Consider the following 14,656-nt stretch of genomic DNA (forward strand, 5'->3'; position numbering starts at 1 on the left):
AACCAAACCATTCATTATTCCATTATTACACCCATCAAAACTTATTCACACTGTTGAATTTATCTTAATGCTGCCGGCGTTTTCAAATGTACACAATCCCCCCCATATATTCAATAAACGTTTTCCAATCTGCTTTAAACATATTTTCTTGTTTTCCACATTTTAAACTTTGTCCGTCGTCATCACGGTTCCGCCCGCTTTTATAACACATTGCAATAACACACTGCAAAATGAAACGGTGATAATAAAAGCCATTCATTCATCCATCCGCCCAGGACTGCACCGCGGCGCCAGGGGGCGCTCTCGCTCCAGCCGCGCGCGGGAAAGGGAAGAGAAGGGGCGTGGCTCGGACGGGGCTCGCTTGCGCCGTCGACGCCCGCGCTTGCTGCGTGACGCTATAAAGCTCCGCCGGAGGAGGGAGACGCTATAAGAGCGCGACAACCCGGAAGCGGCTGGGCGCCGCCATATTGCACGAAGCGCTTTCCAGGCTCCGGGCAGGAAGAAGGAGAGGAAGAAGAAGAAGAGGAGGAAGAAGGCGGCGGAGGAAGAGGAGAGGAAGGAGGAGAGGAGGGGCCGCCTCCCCCCCAGCTCCCCGCCGGCCCAGCCATGTCCGAGACCTACGGTAAAGAGGCGAGGGAGAGAGGAAAGAGGGTCGGGGGGGGGTCTTTCCTGAATAGGTGGGGGGTTTCAAAGGAGGTGGCTTGAGGGGGCAGCAGGACCAGGGGGGCCTGACGGGGGGAGAAGTTGGGTGAGGGGGGGGTGTAAGGCGGATATTGTCCCCATTGTCATTTCCCTAAATAAGTATATTTAAATCATCACTTAGATTGTGATGGGTTTTTTGGGGTGGGGTCTTGTCGTGAGGATGGGGTGTGTGTGTGTGTGTGTGTGGAGAAGCCCCCACTCTTGTGCTACCCCAAAAGGGCTTTTTATGGGGTGGGGGAGGGCGCCGCTTGCCCCCTGGGTGTGTTTTTAATGGGGGGGGGGGTTTCTTGGGTGCAGCAGGGGCGGAGGGTGGGGTTTTTTTTTTGGGGGGGTGTCTTGGCCTCCCTTCTGCGGAAGGGAGCTTTTTCTGTGAGGGAGGGGGTCCTTCTGAGCTTAGAGATAAGGCGAGGTGGGTGTGGAGGGTGTCATTGGTTTAGTTTTGTTTCTTTTGCGATGTGTTTTGTGTTCCTGTGCTGAGAACCGCCCCGAGGTTAAAGAGAGGCAAACGCACCTAATAAATTATTATTATTATTGCTGGAGCGGTTGTTGGGATCTCTACCAGGACAGGGGGGGCGGGTATCCATGAGGGGAATATTGTGGTTTTTTAAAAAATAAGATGAACGTTACACATTTTGCATTTCCATAGTCTAAAATGCTCTGTGGGCTTTGGGTGGAGGGCAGTATATGAATTCAATGAATAATAATATTTGGGGGGGGGGCTTATCTTGGGCATGTTGGGGGTTAAAGCAGACCGTTGGCAGTGATTGGCTTTAGTCTTCTGGGGGAGGCTATTCAAGGGGGCAGTAGGAACAAGCTCCAAGGGCAGCCTTGCATGGCCCAGGTGCCCGCCAGATGTTGTGGGTGCCAACAGCTGTTGTGGCCTGAGCTGACGGGGGTTATAGGGCGAAGCATCAAGGAGGGTGCCAGGTTGAGGTAGGCGATGAAGAGCCATAGCTCAGTGGTACAGAACAGCTTCTTTGCGTGCAGAAGGTCCTGGGTTCAATCCCTGGCAGGGCTGAGAGGGACTCCCTGCCTGTAATGCTGGAGAGCCACTGCTGCCAGTCAGTGTAGACAATAGAAAGCCAGTGTGGTGTAGTGGTTAAGAGCGGTGGACTCGTAATCTGGTGAACCGGGTTCGCGTCTCCGCTCCTCCACATGCAGCTGCTGGGTGACCTTGGGCCAGTCACACTCCTCTGAAGTCTCTCAGCCCCACTCTCCTCACAGAGTGTTTGTTGTGGGGCAGGAAGAGAAAGGGGAATGTCAGCCGCTTTGAGACTCCTTTGGGTAGTGATAAAGTGGGATATCAAATCCAAACTCAAACTCATACTGAGCTCCATGGACCAATGAGCCTGACAAGGCAATTTCCTGTGTTTTCCTAAGGCTGGCTTGGAGACTCTTGTGTCCGAGTCCCTTGTCAACCTGGCAGAGTAACATTGCAGTTTTCATACCTGTCACCCCAAAGTGATTCCCTTTGCACCTCCCTCCCACCCTCTTCCAAGAAGGTCGCCCAGTGTCTTGCACCCAGAAGAGGGGCTGGGTCACAGCCAAGAAACAAACCTGAGCAAGACTCTCTTTACGTGGAAGAAGGAGCAAACTTGCTCTCTGCTACTTGGTAGGATCCGAACCAATGGATTCGAGTTACAAGAAAGAAGATTGCGATTCATAGAATCATAGAGTTGGAAGAGAGACCACAAGGGCCATCGAGTCCAACCCCCTGCCAAGCAGGAAACACCATCAGAGCACTCCTGACATATGGTTGTCAAGCCTCTGCTTAAAGACCTCCAAAGAAGGAGACTCCACCACACTCCTGGGCAGCAAATTCCACTGTCGAACAGCTCTTACTGTCAGGAAGTTCTTCCTAATGTTTAGGTAGAATCTTCTTTCTTGTAGTTTGGATCCATTGCTCCGTTTCTGCTTCTCTGGAGCAGCAGAAAACAACCTTTCTCCTTCCTCTATGTGACATCCTTTTATATATTTGAACATGGCTATCATATCACCCCTTAACCTCCTCTTCTCCAGGCTAAACATGCCCAGCTCCCTTAGCCGTTCCTCATAAGGCATCGTTTCCAGGCCTTTGACCATTTTGGTTGCCCTCCTCTGGACACGTTCCAGTTTGTCAGTGTCCTTCTTGAACTGTGGTGCCCAGAACTGTGGTGCCCAGATTCAACATTAGGAAGAACTTCCTGAGAGTGGGAGCTGTTCAATGGAGGAATGGACACCTTTGGGAGGTGGTGGACTCGCCTTCCTTGGAGATTTTAAAGCAGAGGTTGGACCAGCATTGCAGGGGTTGGACTGGATGACCTTTGGGTGCTTCTTCTGACTCTACAATTCCCTTTCCCCCACCTATAAAAAAGCAAACGTATATTTTTTTTTGCATTGCAGCTCAGCAGAATCGCTGCCTGTCTTTGCTTTCCTGTTCTCAGAACATGACTCTGTTGTGAACAGAACTCCAAGTGACGCCGGCTGGGCGGGTCGGAGCACATTTGTCTCTCCTCGCCTCCCCTGCGCTCCTAAATTGAGGGAAGCAGGAAGAGGTGGATTAGGGTGTAATTATGCCCTTTTCCTATTTGAAATCCTTCACCTCCCCAGTAATGACCTTCATTATGTTCCATTAAGGAGGCTTAGGTACCTTTTCTTCCCTGCGTGTTTTCGTGTAAAATCAGCCCACAGAAGTCGCACATCCTGGAAAAAACAACCACCATGTTGAGGAAAGAAGCAGTGGCAGCCCACATCACAGCCCTAATTATGATACCCTTACTACCTGCATGGCAGGTGAGCAAGATCCTCCAGCAGCATAAGTGCCCCATGGCAGACAATAGGGTCATCTGCCGACCTGGCTCTTCAAAGTAAATGGCATTGGAGTGGGAATGTCTTTTATTTTATTGTTTGCAAAAGTGGTCAGTGCATGGCTGAAACGGGGAATGCTGCAGGAATGTATGGCCTGGCCAAGAACTGGGGATTATGTGTCGTTTAAACACTAACTCATGACAGTCTCTGACCTGACTAATTCAGTGTTTGACGGCAGGAGAGTGGAACGGTCTCCCTCGGAAGGTGGCTGTGGCGGATTCTCCTTCATTGGAAGTTTCTAAATGGCCACCTGTTGGGGAATCTTTAGCTGCGATTCCTGCATTGCAGGGGGTTGGACTAGATGCCCCTTGGGGGCCCTTCCAACTCTACAATTCTAGGGCTCCTCCTGTCTAGAGTTGAGAGATCGATTGGGTATCTGGTTAAGATTTTATTTGGGAACAGGTCCCCCTACACCCCTGAAAATGTGGCCTGTTTTGCCTTTGGAGTGGCAGTTTTAAGGAGAAAAGTTTGTGGGAATTATAAGTTAAATTCTTCAAGAGAACAGACTCTGACCAAATGTGTGCTTTTAATACTTATTTTACCTGTATAACGAATTTTATTCTGTTTTATTTATTTTGTTTTGTGATGGCTTTGGCTACACAGATAAATAATAGCTGTAATTCATAACTGTCTGTGAGGCTTCCAAACCCTTCCTTGGGAAGCCAGTGCTAAAAATACCTCTTAGTGTTGTAACCCTTAAACGAACAAATAAAACCCAGTTGAGGGCTGTACAAAACAGTCCTTTTAAATGTGTGGGAGTCCCTCCCTCCCCATCCATGGGGGGGTTTCTGCTCTGGCTAATGCAGTACCTGAAGAGGTTCTATTGACAGACCCAGCTGTGAAAATGCTGTTTGCTGTGTTTGCCTTTTCAGACCTGAGCCCCCTTGCCTGGTGTCTGGGTGGGAAACAGTGGGTGTGGCATAAGTGTGCACAGATGTTCGTAATCGCTGCCTCTGCATGATGTGGGGCAGGGTGTTCGAATTGCACAGGTGCCGGAACGACAAATAACTTAATTGCTGCTTGTGAAAGCTGCCCCAGAGCGCCGCTTCTTAATCCTTCAGGGACTGGTGCGCGAATGGAAATACGATGTAGTTGATAGGAGCTTCAGAAACTGGGCCCGTCTTGATATGGAACTTGGAGCAAGAATTCTGAGCCCCTTCAGATTGCAGAGCTGCAGCTGTGTCAGTTGTCCCACAGCAAAAACAGGGCAGGAGTTCTTCAGTGCTTCCAAGTATGTCCTGCTTTTTTCAGCAAGAACGCCCCAAGTCCCAGCTGCTGGCGTTCACGAGTGTAAGAGGACTGTGGTGCCCACGGTGCAAGAAGGCGGTTGGATGCAGAGGAGGTGTATAAAGACATTGGCTGAGGACCATTGAAAGGAAAAATGTAATTCACTCTCTGCAAGAAATGTTGAGTTCTGCCACTCTCTTCTCAGGCATGCCTGTCAGATGGAGCTGAATGTTCTTTGCAGCCCAGCTGGAGAGGACAACATTTTCTTCTATTCTGGCCGCTGCCTCACTGCGGACAGCTGTGCAACATCAGCTCCCAAAATATTTTCCTAGGAAACAGAGGAGGAAGGCAAAAGGGGAGAGTTAATCTTGGGCTGGGGCTAGCAGCTCTTATCTGAAGCAGTGATGGTGTTGATTTTTCCTGGGGGTGCCTGTGAAGTCAAGTGGTTGCAGAGTGAGACAAAATAGACTCCTGACCTCACAAATGGGGCCTGTGAATTCCTGACTGCTTTTGTGGCTACCATGCGATGGTCTGTGTATCACTGGACGTGGGATGCCTCTGCTGTTGTGTGAGAGGAGGAGGTTTGGTGTCCTGCCATTTTGTCTACAAACTGCCTTGGTGGTCTTTGCTAGTACAGGGACACCACTGGTCTCCTAAGCCTCCTGCCCAGGTCTCTCCCAACCTACATTCATTTTTGAGCCTCTTATTGCCAGGCCACTCTCACTCTCTCTTGTTCTCCTTCCAGATTTCCTCTTCAAATTCCTGGTGATCGGAAGTGCCGGAACAGGGAAGTCTTGCCTCCTCCACCAGTTCATAGAGAACAAATGTAAGTTTATTTTGTGTGTTGCCGCCTTTGCATTCCACCTTTCTAGGCATGTGCCAGTTTGCAAGGAGTTGGAAACAAAAAGCCGGTATAAGAAAAACAACTTTGAAAGCCAAATTAAAATGACAGAAACAAGAAAGCTAGCTCTCTAGATCGGGTTAGAAATGCACACTGGAAGAACACATGAGAACATAAAAAGAACCTCCTAGGTCAGATTAATGGCTCATCTTGTCCAGCCTCCTCTTCTCACAGGGACCAACCAGATGCCACTTTTGGGAATCAGCAGGCAGGATCCGAGCAGGACAAGAGCAGCCTTCTTCCCTCCTGCTGTTTGTAGCAACCGGTAATGAGATTTTTAAAGGATATGATAGAAAGTGCCTGAATAACAGGAGATGGTGGCTGTAAATCTTCTCAGAAAAACGCCACTCTGTTTTTTTTTTATTATTGCCCTGCATTTTATTGGAGCACAAGGCAGATTGATGCAAGGCCATGCACAGAGATGAAAAACGTCATGTTGACAAGGCTGTTTGTAGCTGCCGAGCACTTAAGGCTGGCTAACAGATGTGAAGAGAGTGAGTCAGAGATGGAAGGTAAAGATCTCCGCCATTTCCTTCCTGTGTTGCAAAAGGCTGCAGAGGAACAACCTAGAGGCCTCTTTCCTCCCATCGCCAGCCTTGTTCCCTGCACCTGAAACTGACATCTCTTTTTTCCTTCACCCTGAACACATGAGCCACCTTTTCGGCTGTCGCCTCTGCCCCAAATCTGTTCAGCTGAAAGAGGAGAGGCAGGCACTGTTCTCTCCAGGGTTTGGGGACAGGTAACATCTGAATTGCAGTGTTTTACGTGACATGCTAGAAGTTTTATGAAGTTCTTATGTCTTTCTGTGGCTGAGCCTTCCTGCCCGTTGCTCATTCCGCACCCCCTTCTCTCTGCACTTTTACAGTCAAGCAAGATTCCAACCACACAATAGGGGTGGAATTTGGATCAAAGGTTGTGAACGTTGGTGGCAAAACGGTCAAGCTCCAGATCTGGGACACGGCTGGGCAAGAGCGCTTTAGGTAAGCAGCAGGATCCTCCGTGTCCATATTTCTGGGAATTTATTTGAAATACCCAAGTGTGCATCGCAGGGTTTTCACCCCCATTGCTCATGAAGCTGCATGATCACCAATTTGCCAAAGACTGGTGGTATTGCTCTCTTTGCTACACTGCTAATAGTAATAGTAATGATTTTTTTTATTTATATACCACCCATCTGACTGGGTTGCTCCAGCCACTCTGGGCAGCTTCCAACAAAATATTAAAATGCAAAAAACATCTGGCCGTTGCATTTTGGACCTGCTGAAGTTTTGTAGTCTTCAAGGGCAGCCCCATATAGAGTGCTCTGCAGTGATCCAGCCTGCAAGTTGCTGGAGCAAGGTGTCCAGGGTTCAAGCCACCTTTGTCAAAAGGGGCTGCAGCTGGCGAACCCTGAGTGCAGGATACGAAGCCCACCCGCTTTGAATAGAAGCTCAAGACCTGTATGGATGAGCAGCGGTCGGGGGTGGGCAGGGGGAGCCCCTGTGTCTTGAGAGGGGGCTTCTGTCGGCACAGCCCTGTGCGTTTTTGCTCAGAAGCAAGAGTCGCCTCGCCTCCCTGGAAGTCCCTACAGCATCACTGCCTAAAAAGTGCGTGTCTGCATCCTGTCGCTTTTAGCCCCATCTGAGACCTTCAACTGCTTTCTCTCTAGGTCAGTAACGAGAAGCTATTACCGGGGCGCAGCCGGGGCGCTCCTGGTCTACGACATCACCAGGTATGTCTCTGCAGTGGCCTTCCTTCCTGACTGCCCCCCACCCTCCGCAGCCATTCAGGGAGTTCCACAGCCGAGTGGGGATTCGAACCCTGGTCTCTCCCAGCTCCTAGGTAAAGGTAAAGGGACCCCTGACCATTAGGTCCAGTCGTGGCTGACTCTGGGGTTGCGGCGCTCATCTCGCTTTATTGGTTGAGGGAGCCGGCGTACAGCTTCCGGATCATGTGGCCAGCAGGACTAAGCCACTTCTGGCGAACCAGAGCAGCGCACGGAAACGCCGTTTACCTTTCCACTGGAGTGGTACCTATTTATCTACTTGCACTTTGAAGTGCTTTTGAACTGCTAGGTTGGCAGGAGCTGGGACCGGTAGCAACGGGAGCTCACCCCATTGCGGGGATTCGAACTGCTGACTTTCTGATTGGCAAGCCCTAGGCTCTGTGGTTTAACCCACAGCACCACCCGTGTCCCTCTCCTAGGACCTAGTCCTCATTTAATCCCCAGAGCAACCCTATGCATTGGTAGGAGATGCTGAGAGCGGCAGTGGCTGGCCCACGGTCTCCCCCCGTATAACAACAACAACAACTTTTTATTTATACCCCGCCCTTCCCAGTTTAGAAAACCTGGCTCAGGGCGGCTAACAACAAATTTAAAACACTTAACTGATGCAACAAAAAAACCCAAACATAAAATACAGTAAAAAACGTGAATAAAAAATAAATTCAGAATTCAAAAATCGATTTAGGGGGGAAATCCATCCAATAAACATTAGATGACCACCAGGGCTAGCTAGCTGAATTAGTCCTATTTGGGCCAGTGAGGAGGCCTGGGGAGAATTAGCTGTGGGATCCCAGAGCGGGTAATCTTCATAAGAAGAGGAGGGGGAAGGGAAGGAAGGGGAATAAAAGATCAGGCTAAGTTCAAATTGGAAGCCAGGGGGAATAGCTCTCTCTTACAGGCCCTAGTCTGATGCACTAACTACTCGGCGCTCTCTTTTTTCTTCTGCCTGCCTGATGGGTGCACTCCTGTCTTCCCCCAACCCAATTTTGGTCCCGTATTGCAGCAGAGAGACGTACAATGCCTTGACCAACTGGCTGACGGACGCCCGGACTCTGGCCAGCCCCAACATAGTCATTATTCTCTGCGGCAACAAGAAGGACCTGGATGCCGACCGGGAAGTCACTTTTCTGGAAGCATCTCGTTTTGCTCAGGAGAACGGTAACATATGCAAGGGGGGGGGTTGCTGGGGAGGGGTATAATCAACACACCCATGGAGGGAGAAGCCTGTCAATGCCTCTGCTCTCTCCTCCGTGCGCAGAGGCAGCCATGCTCCTGAATCCCAGTTTCTGGAAACCGCAGGAGAGGGCTTGTGTTCGAATCCTGATTGCGGGCTTCCCATTGGAACAGTCTCTCAAAGGACCTGCTAATGGCATTTTCCAATTGTACTGTTGAAAGTGTATTAACCTATGGTCCATGTGTGTGGTTTGGGGGCTGCACGGTGAGGGAAAAAACAATGCTGTCCAGGGTTGTAAAGACTGCGGAGAGAATAATTGGGTGCACTCTTCCCACCTTGGATCAAATCTACGCTTCCAGGTGCCATAAGAAAGCTGCAGAGATAGCGCAGGATAGTGTGCACCCCGGAAATGATCTCTTTCAGCTTCTACCTTCTGGAAGAAGGTCCAGGGTTATAAAGACCAGGACTAGCCGCCTAAGAAACAGTTACTATCCAAATGTGATTTTGGTTTTAAACGCAGTAAAAGGAGTCTCTATGGGGGTATATTGTATTTTAAAAACGGGGTATCAAGAGTTTATAGGGAGCTAACCAGGTTGGGATAGCTGGGGTAGCAGGCTTGTTGGTTTTGAATGTCTTATGTAGATTTCTTTTTTCAATTTCGTTGTTCTGTATGGGACAATGACAATAAAGAGTATCATATCGTATTATTACGTCAGTGCGAGAAAAGGATGCCGGACTAGATGATGTTACAGGAAAGTCCGAGGGCTCTCTCTTGGACAAATGAAGACACCGACCAGAGCAATTCAGAGCAAAACAGCAGCCAGTAGGCTCGGTCTTTATTTAAGAAAAGACTGTCGCGACAGGACTCCCACCGCCCACGAAGTGAAGCAAGATGGAAGTCCCGAACAAAGGAAGACCCTAACTTTTATTAGTTGCTAATCCCCAAAGCTACACCCCCAGAATTACATCATATTTACATCATGATTACATTAAAGTTAGGAGGAGTCGAGGAGGGGCTTCACAGGTAATCTGAGTGCCCTGACACCTGGCCGGAGTCTCCTCTCCCCTCCCCACATGAGTCATTTTAAAGACAAAAGAGAAGGGCGAAGTTTCCTGCCCCCTGAGGGGAATCCGGTCAGAGTCCTTTGTGAAAGTCCGTGCGGAATACACTAAAAGATGCAAGTTATTGTGTCACTGATAGCCTTCTGTCTGAGCCCATCACGATGGTAATCAAGGTTGTCACGTCCGCCACAGAGTACGTGACCGCTCGGTCGAAGGATTATGGTTGCCATGTGTCAGGTTACCCCCCTTTGATAGTCCTTGTAATATGTAGTCAAATAAAAGTGGTCCGATGAAAATCCGATGTACGGCTGATTTTTGGTGAATTTATAAAGAGTATGGTCCTTGAAGTTCAAAGTACTTTCACTTTTCGGAAGCAACTTGCTACATTTTGATTAGATCAGTCACGGTCAATTGAACTCGGAAACATTGTATTGAGAGCTGTCAAAAGGAGAGGGAACAGACGCTTGCGGCTTGCAGTACCAGCGTGGCCGCCGCAAGGGGCGCTGTTTGATAATGGTGATTGGCTGAGGCTGCCGCTGTTTGACCTAAAGTTCAGGCGCCCGGTCTACTCACAGTAAAAATAGAGCGAAGCGGAGCGCTATGGCGAAAGACTGTCAGTCGAGCGCTTCCTTATCTACGGAAGGCTTTTAAGAGATGACCCTCTAAAAGGGCATCTCTAGGGTCAGGGAGGGGGATGCGTGTATGTGTGTGGTGCTTGTGCAGTACACGTGTAAATGAGGGGGGGGTGTGATTTCCGGCGACAGTTCCCCCCTTCGGAGATAAGATTGCGAAGGTAGGAAAACCGCGCAATCCTTCTCTCCGTACAATCAATAAAAGTCTGACATGTCATACCTAGAATCCAGATTTTGGAAGTTCTTCAGAGGTCCCATTTCGATGGGAGTCGCCTGGGTTCCTGGTACCGGCAGTCTGTGGGCAGTAGCTGATAGTGGGCGAAGAGTCGGAAGGCAAGAGCCGCAGGTCTGACAGCACATCGGGAAGCAGTGGATTGCGCAGCAGAAGACAGCAATGCAGATGGTCACAGTGATGAGGATCAGGAGTCCGTTCCCTAGGAGTTGTTTTATCCAACCTGACCCAGGCAGCCAGCTCCACAGCTGAGTATCTGACAGTCCTTCATGTTGGATGTCTTTAAGCTCATCCGTTAGTTTATGGATGTTGTTAAGGTGTCCAGTGATATTAAGGGTTTGATCGGACACGTGTGTGCAGCACTCGGTTCCGACGAGGGCACAAACGCCTCCAGTCGAGGCAAGAACGTAGTCCAAAGCAAGGCGGTTCTGTATCGCGGTCTGCCTGACTTCCGTCAATTCTGTCAGGATAGATTGAGTAGCCGCATTGGACTCTTCCATGAAAGTTAGTAGGATGTCCGTTAATTTAAGGATATCGACGTGATTGGAGCCGGCTCCATACGCAGGAAAGAGAGCCCGGCCATAAGTTTCACTATTGGCTGCTACGTCGGAGAGTTGCGATAAGTCCTTTGCCCTCTTATTGCGTTTTCTCCCGGGGGGTAGGTTTTGTGTGACCCGGACCCCAGGTAGGATGAGGCCAAGGTAACAAGTGCCGCGGGAGTGGGGACTGGCCCATACATAGCCGCGGTGGCCACAAACCCAGAACAGCCCTTGTAAACACGAGTCTATGCGGCCAGTGAGGAAAGCACGGAAGAAACATTGGGAGACCGGGGAAGGGCTCCAGGGGTCAGGTAAGCTCATTACGCGTTTCCATGCAGACATTAAACTGGGGTGGATAGAGGGGTTGTTCTGGTGCCATAGGGTAATCCTTCCGTTTAAAGTAATGTCAATGGTGTACTTACAAGTACTATCGCCGATAACTTTGTCATTCCCGCTGAACTTCCGGCAAAGGTCACCTGTTGTGGGCCCAGTTAGATAGATGTATTGGTAAGTCAAGTTCACGGCAGTCAGGTTCCAGGATTGTACGTCAGCGGAGAGATGTTGTTGCAGGGTGAGGGGTACTCCAAGAAATGGTATGCCGCTGTGGAGGTGTGCAGGAGCATTGGCACAAATCCAACACTCATTGGTTGTCGTCTGTTTAGCAATTTGAGAGATCAGTTTCACATAGGTGTTGGAATGCCAAGTGGACAAAAAGTCATTATTGTTGGGGTTTTCAGATATTGACAGTTCCCCCCTTTGTCGAGGTGCGGTACCGGCGGGGTGAAGGGGGTCTTGGCGGAGCAGGTATGTGAGGTTTGTGGTGAGACCCCCACATCTTTGGGGTCCAGTAGTGTCCCATTCTGCTGGAGGTGTAACGGAGTGATGCCAGCCTTCAAGGTACGCTTTCCCGTCCCAACCGGAAGCGAATCCGATGTCCCAGACGCAGCAGTACCTTCGGAGGCAAACTCCTTGCAGGATGGTTTGGCGTGGGGTGGTATCCACTCTTTGACAGTAAAACCCATGAATTAGGCGGTCTGTGGGGTGATTCCGGTCAGTATAAACTGATTCAGTACCACCGTTGTCTAGAAGTGTCCAGTTCAGAGTTTGTTTGGGTGTACCATCAGAAAAGAGTACGTAAGAACCATTGAGGCAGCGGGCTCGGTTCCAAGGGCCATCTTTGGTGAGGATGAGTTTGCCCAGTGGCATGTAAGAGGGGGAGCGAATAAAAAGTTCCCAAGTTTGGTGAGCAGCGAGGGTCGGTAATATGGCATGTCGAAGGAGAACGCGGGTTTCGGGTAGGCAGAACTCAAAATCCCCCAGGCGGTCCGGTGTCCCTCTTTTCACCATGTCAACAATTCCGAAGTCCAGATATTTGTATTCCATTTGTAATCCTGGGCAGGAGCCGTGTGTGGTTATGGGGTGTTGGGAGAGAGTAGAAGTAAGAGAAAGGACGAGCAGAGTGGGTATGGTATTTGCCATTGCGAATAGAGGGTGTCGTTAGGCTGTGGAGCTGTCAAACGGAGCTGTCAGACTGCAGAGCTGTCAAATGCGGAGCTGTCAAATGGAGCTGTCAAACTGCAGAGCTGTCAAATGCGGAGCTGTCAAATGGAGCTGTCAAACTGCAGAGCTGTCAAATGCGGAGCTGTCAAATGGAGCTGTCAAACTGCAGAGCTGTCAAATGCGGACGTCTGTTCTACGGAGTTTGAGGCGAATAGGGGGTCGGTTGTTCCGGTCGGCTGATGTGATTAGTTCGGAGGTCCAATGGGCTGATGTGTCAGGTCCGGTCTGTTGGGCCCGGTTCGTACCCCGATCTGGTCCGGTCTGTTGGGCTCGATTCGTGCCCCGATCTGGTCCGGTCTGTTGGGCTCGATTCGTGCCCCGATCTGGTCCGGTCTGTTGGGCTCGATTCGTGCCCCGATCTGGTCCGGTCTGTTGGTCCTCCTCGGTGCCGGTGTCGTCGTCTGTTGGGCGCGCTGGTGTGTCGTAGGGCGAGTCGTCTGCTGTGGGTTCGGGTGGTGATGCGGGTTTGCAGCGGGTGTGGTGCAACCAGGCTGTTTTTTCTGCTACCTTAACAGAAGTTGGAGTGGTTAAAAGTACCTGGTAGGGGCCCTCCCAATTGGGCTGCAAGGGTACCTTATGGTAAGTCTTCACTAGTATCCAATCCCCTGGTTGATACGAGTGAATGTTTTCATCAAGGGGAATATTTTGGCTGGAGGCAGCGTATCGGTGTAAAAGAGTGAGTTGTTTCTGGAGTTGTATTACATAGCTAGTTAACTCTGTCTCTCCAACCTCTAGTTCTGATGTTGGAAATTGGGTATTATATACTGGGGATGGTCTTCCGAATAGTAATTCATAGGGAGATAATTTGAGGTTTCCACGAGGGCATGCTCTTAAATTGTGGAGGACTAGTGGAATGGCATTAACCCATTTGATACCAGAGTCCTTACAAAGTTTTCCTAGCTGAGATTTAAGCTGTTGGTTCATTCTTTCTACTTGCCCGGAGGAGGGCGGATGGTATGGAGTATGTAGCTTCCATTTAATTCCGAGGGCGTTTGCAACCTGTTGGATTATTTCTGATGTGAAGTGGGAACCCCTGTCGCTGTCTATGTGTCGGGGAACTCCGAAGCGGGGTATGATTTCTTGTAATAGGATCTTTGCAACAATGTGGGCAGTAGCTCTACGAGTAGGGAAGCACTCTACCCACCCAGTCAACTGGTCGATAATTACGAGAGCATGTTTGTTGCCGAGACAAGGGGGTAAGTCTATGAAATCTACCTGAAGACTTTCAAATGGGACAAAAGCCCATGGTCTTGCCCCTGGTGGGCATCTGGCAGTATGTTTCGGATTAAAGCTCTGGCAAGTATGGCAATTCTTTACGGCAGCTTTAGCGGCTAGAGCAAGCCCTGGGGCGTACCAACAGCGTTGTATGGTGTCTATAAGTTTGTGTCTGCCCCAGTGGGTACGTTGGTGCAGGATTCTCAAGTGTTTGGGTACCCATAGTCTGGGCATTATGAGTCTTTTATCCGGGAAATACCAAACGTCATTTTCCAAGTGGGCTCCTTGTTCTATCCATCCTTTAATCTCCTCTGGGGTTGCAGTTTTGTACATTTCTGCGAAATCCACGTCTGATAAGACTTGTGATCCTTGTAACTCATTATCTGCCGGGGGGGGGTTGGAGGGCTGCCTCCTGGGCTGCGCTGTCAGCCCGTTGGTTCCCTCTAGAGACTGGGTCCCTGCCTTTCGTATGTGCTTTGCAATGTACCACTGCAATAGCTGCCGGAAGGTGTATTGAGTTCATGAGGCGCTGTACTAGGGAGGCGTGTGCAATTTGCGTTCCTGCTGTAGTCAAAAAACCTCTCTGTAACCAGATTTGCCCGGTAGCATGCACCAACCCGAAACAATATTTCGAATCGGTGTAGATAGTGATCCTTCGTCCTGCTCCTAATTCACAAGCTCTGATCAGGGCGATAAGTTCTGCCGCTTGTGCACTATATTTTGCATTGATCGGTCGAGCCTCCAGGGTCTCACTATCGGTGACTATGGCATATCCACTTTTCCGTACCCCTCCTATAACC

The 14,656-nt window shown here is 49.9% G+C and overlaps 1 protein-coding gene across 1 annotated transcript in view; it reads left to right on the forward strand.

Annotated features, from left to right (window-relative positions):
* The first annotated feature begins 431 nt into the window (after positions 1 to 431).
* The window catches only part of RAB4B (RAB4B, member RAS oncogene family), a 29,010-nt gene continuing 14,785 nt past the window's right edge, over positions 432 to 14,656 (forward strand). The window contains exons 1-5 of the mRNA XM_083754354.1: positions 432 to 622; positions 5,522 to 5,602; positions 6,543 to 6,657; positions 7,326 to 7,388; positions 8,446 to 8,600. Coding sequence (XP_083610480.1) covers positions 607 to 622; positions 5,522 to 5,602; positions 6,543 to 6,657; positions 7,326 to 7,388; positions 8,446 to 8,600 — 430 coding nt within the window. The 5' untranslated portion in view covers positions 432 to 606. The remainder of the gene's footprint in view (positions 623 to 5,521; positions 5,603 to 6,542; positions 6,658 to 7,325; positions 7,389 to 8,445; positions 8,601 to 14,656) is intronic.

This window comes from Podarcis gaigeae (genome assembly GCF_964106915.1).
Source record: "Podarcis gaigeae genome assembly, chromosome: 8".
Lineage (NCBI taxonomy): Eukaryota > Metazoa > Chordata > Lepidosauria > Squamata > Lacertidae > Podarcis > Podarcis gaigeae.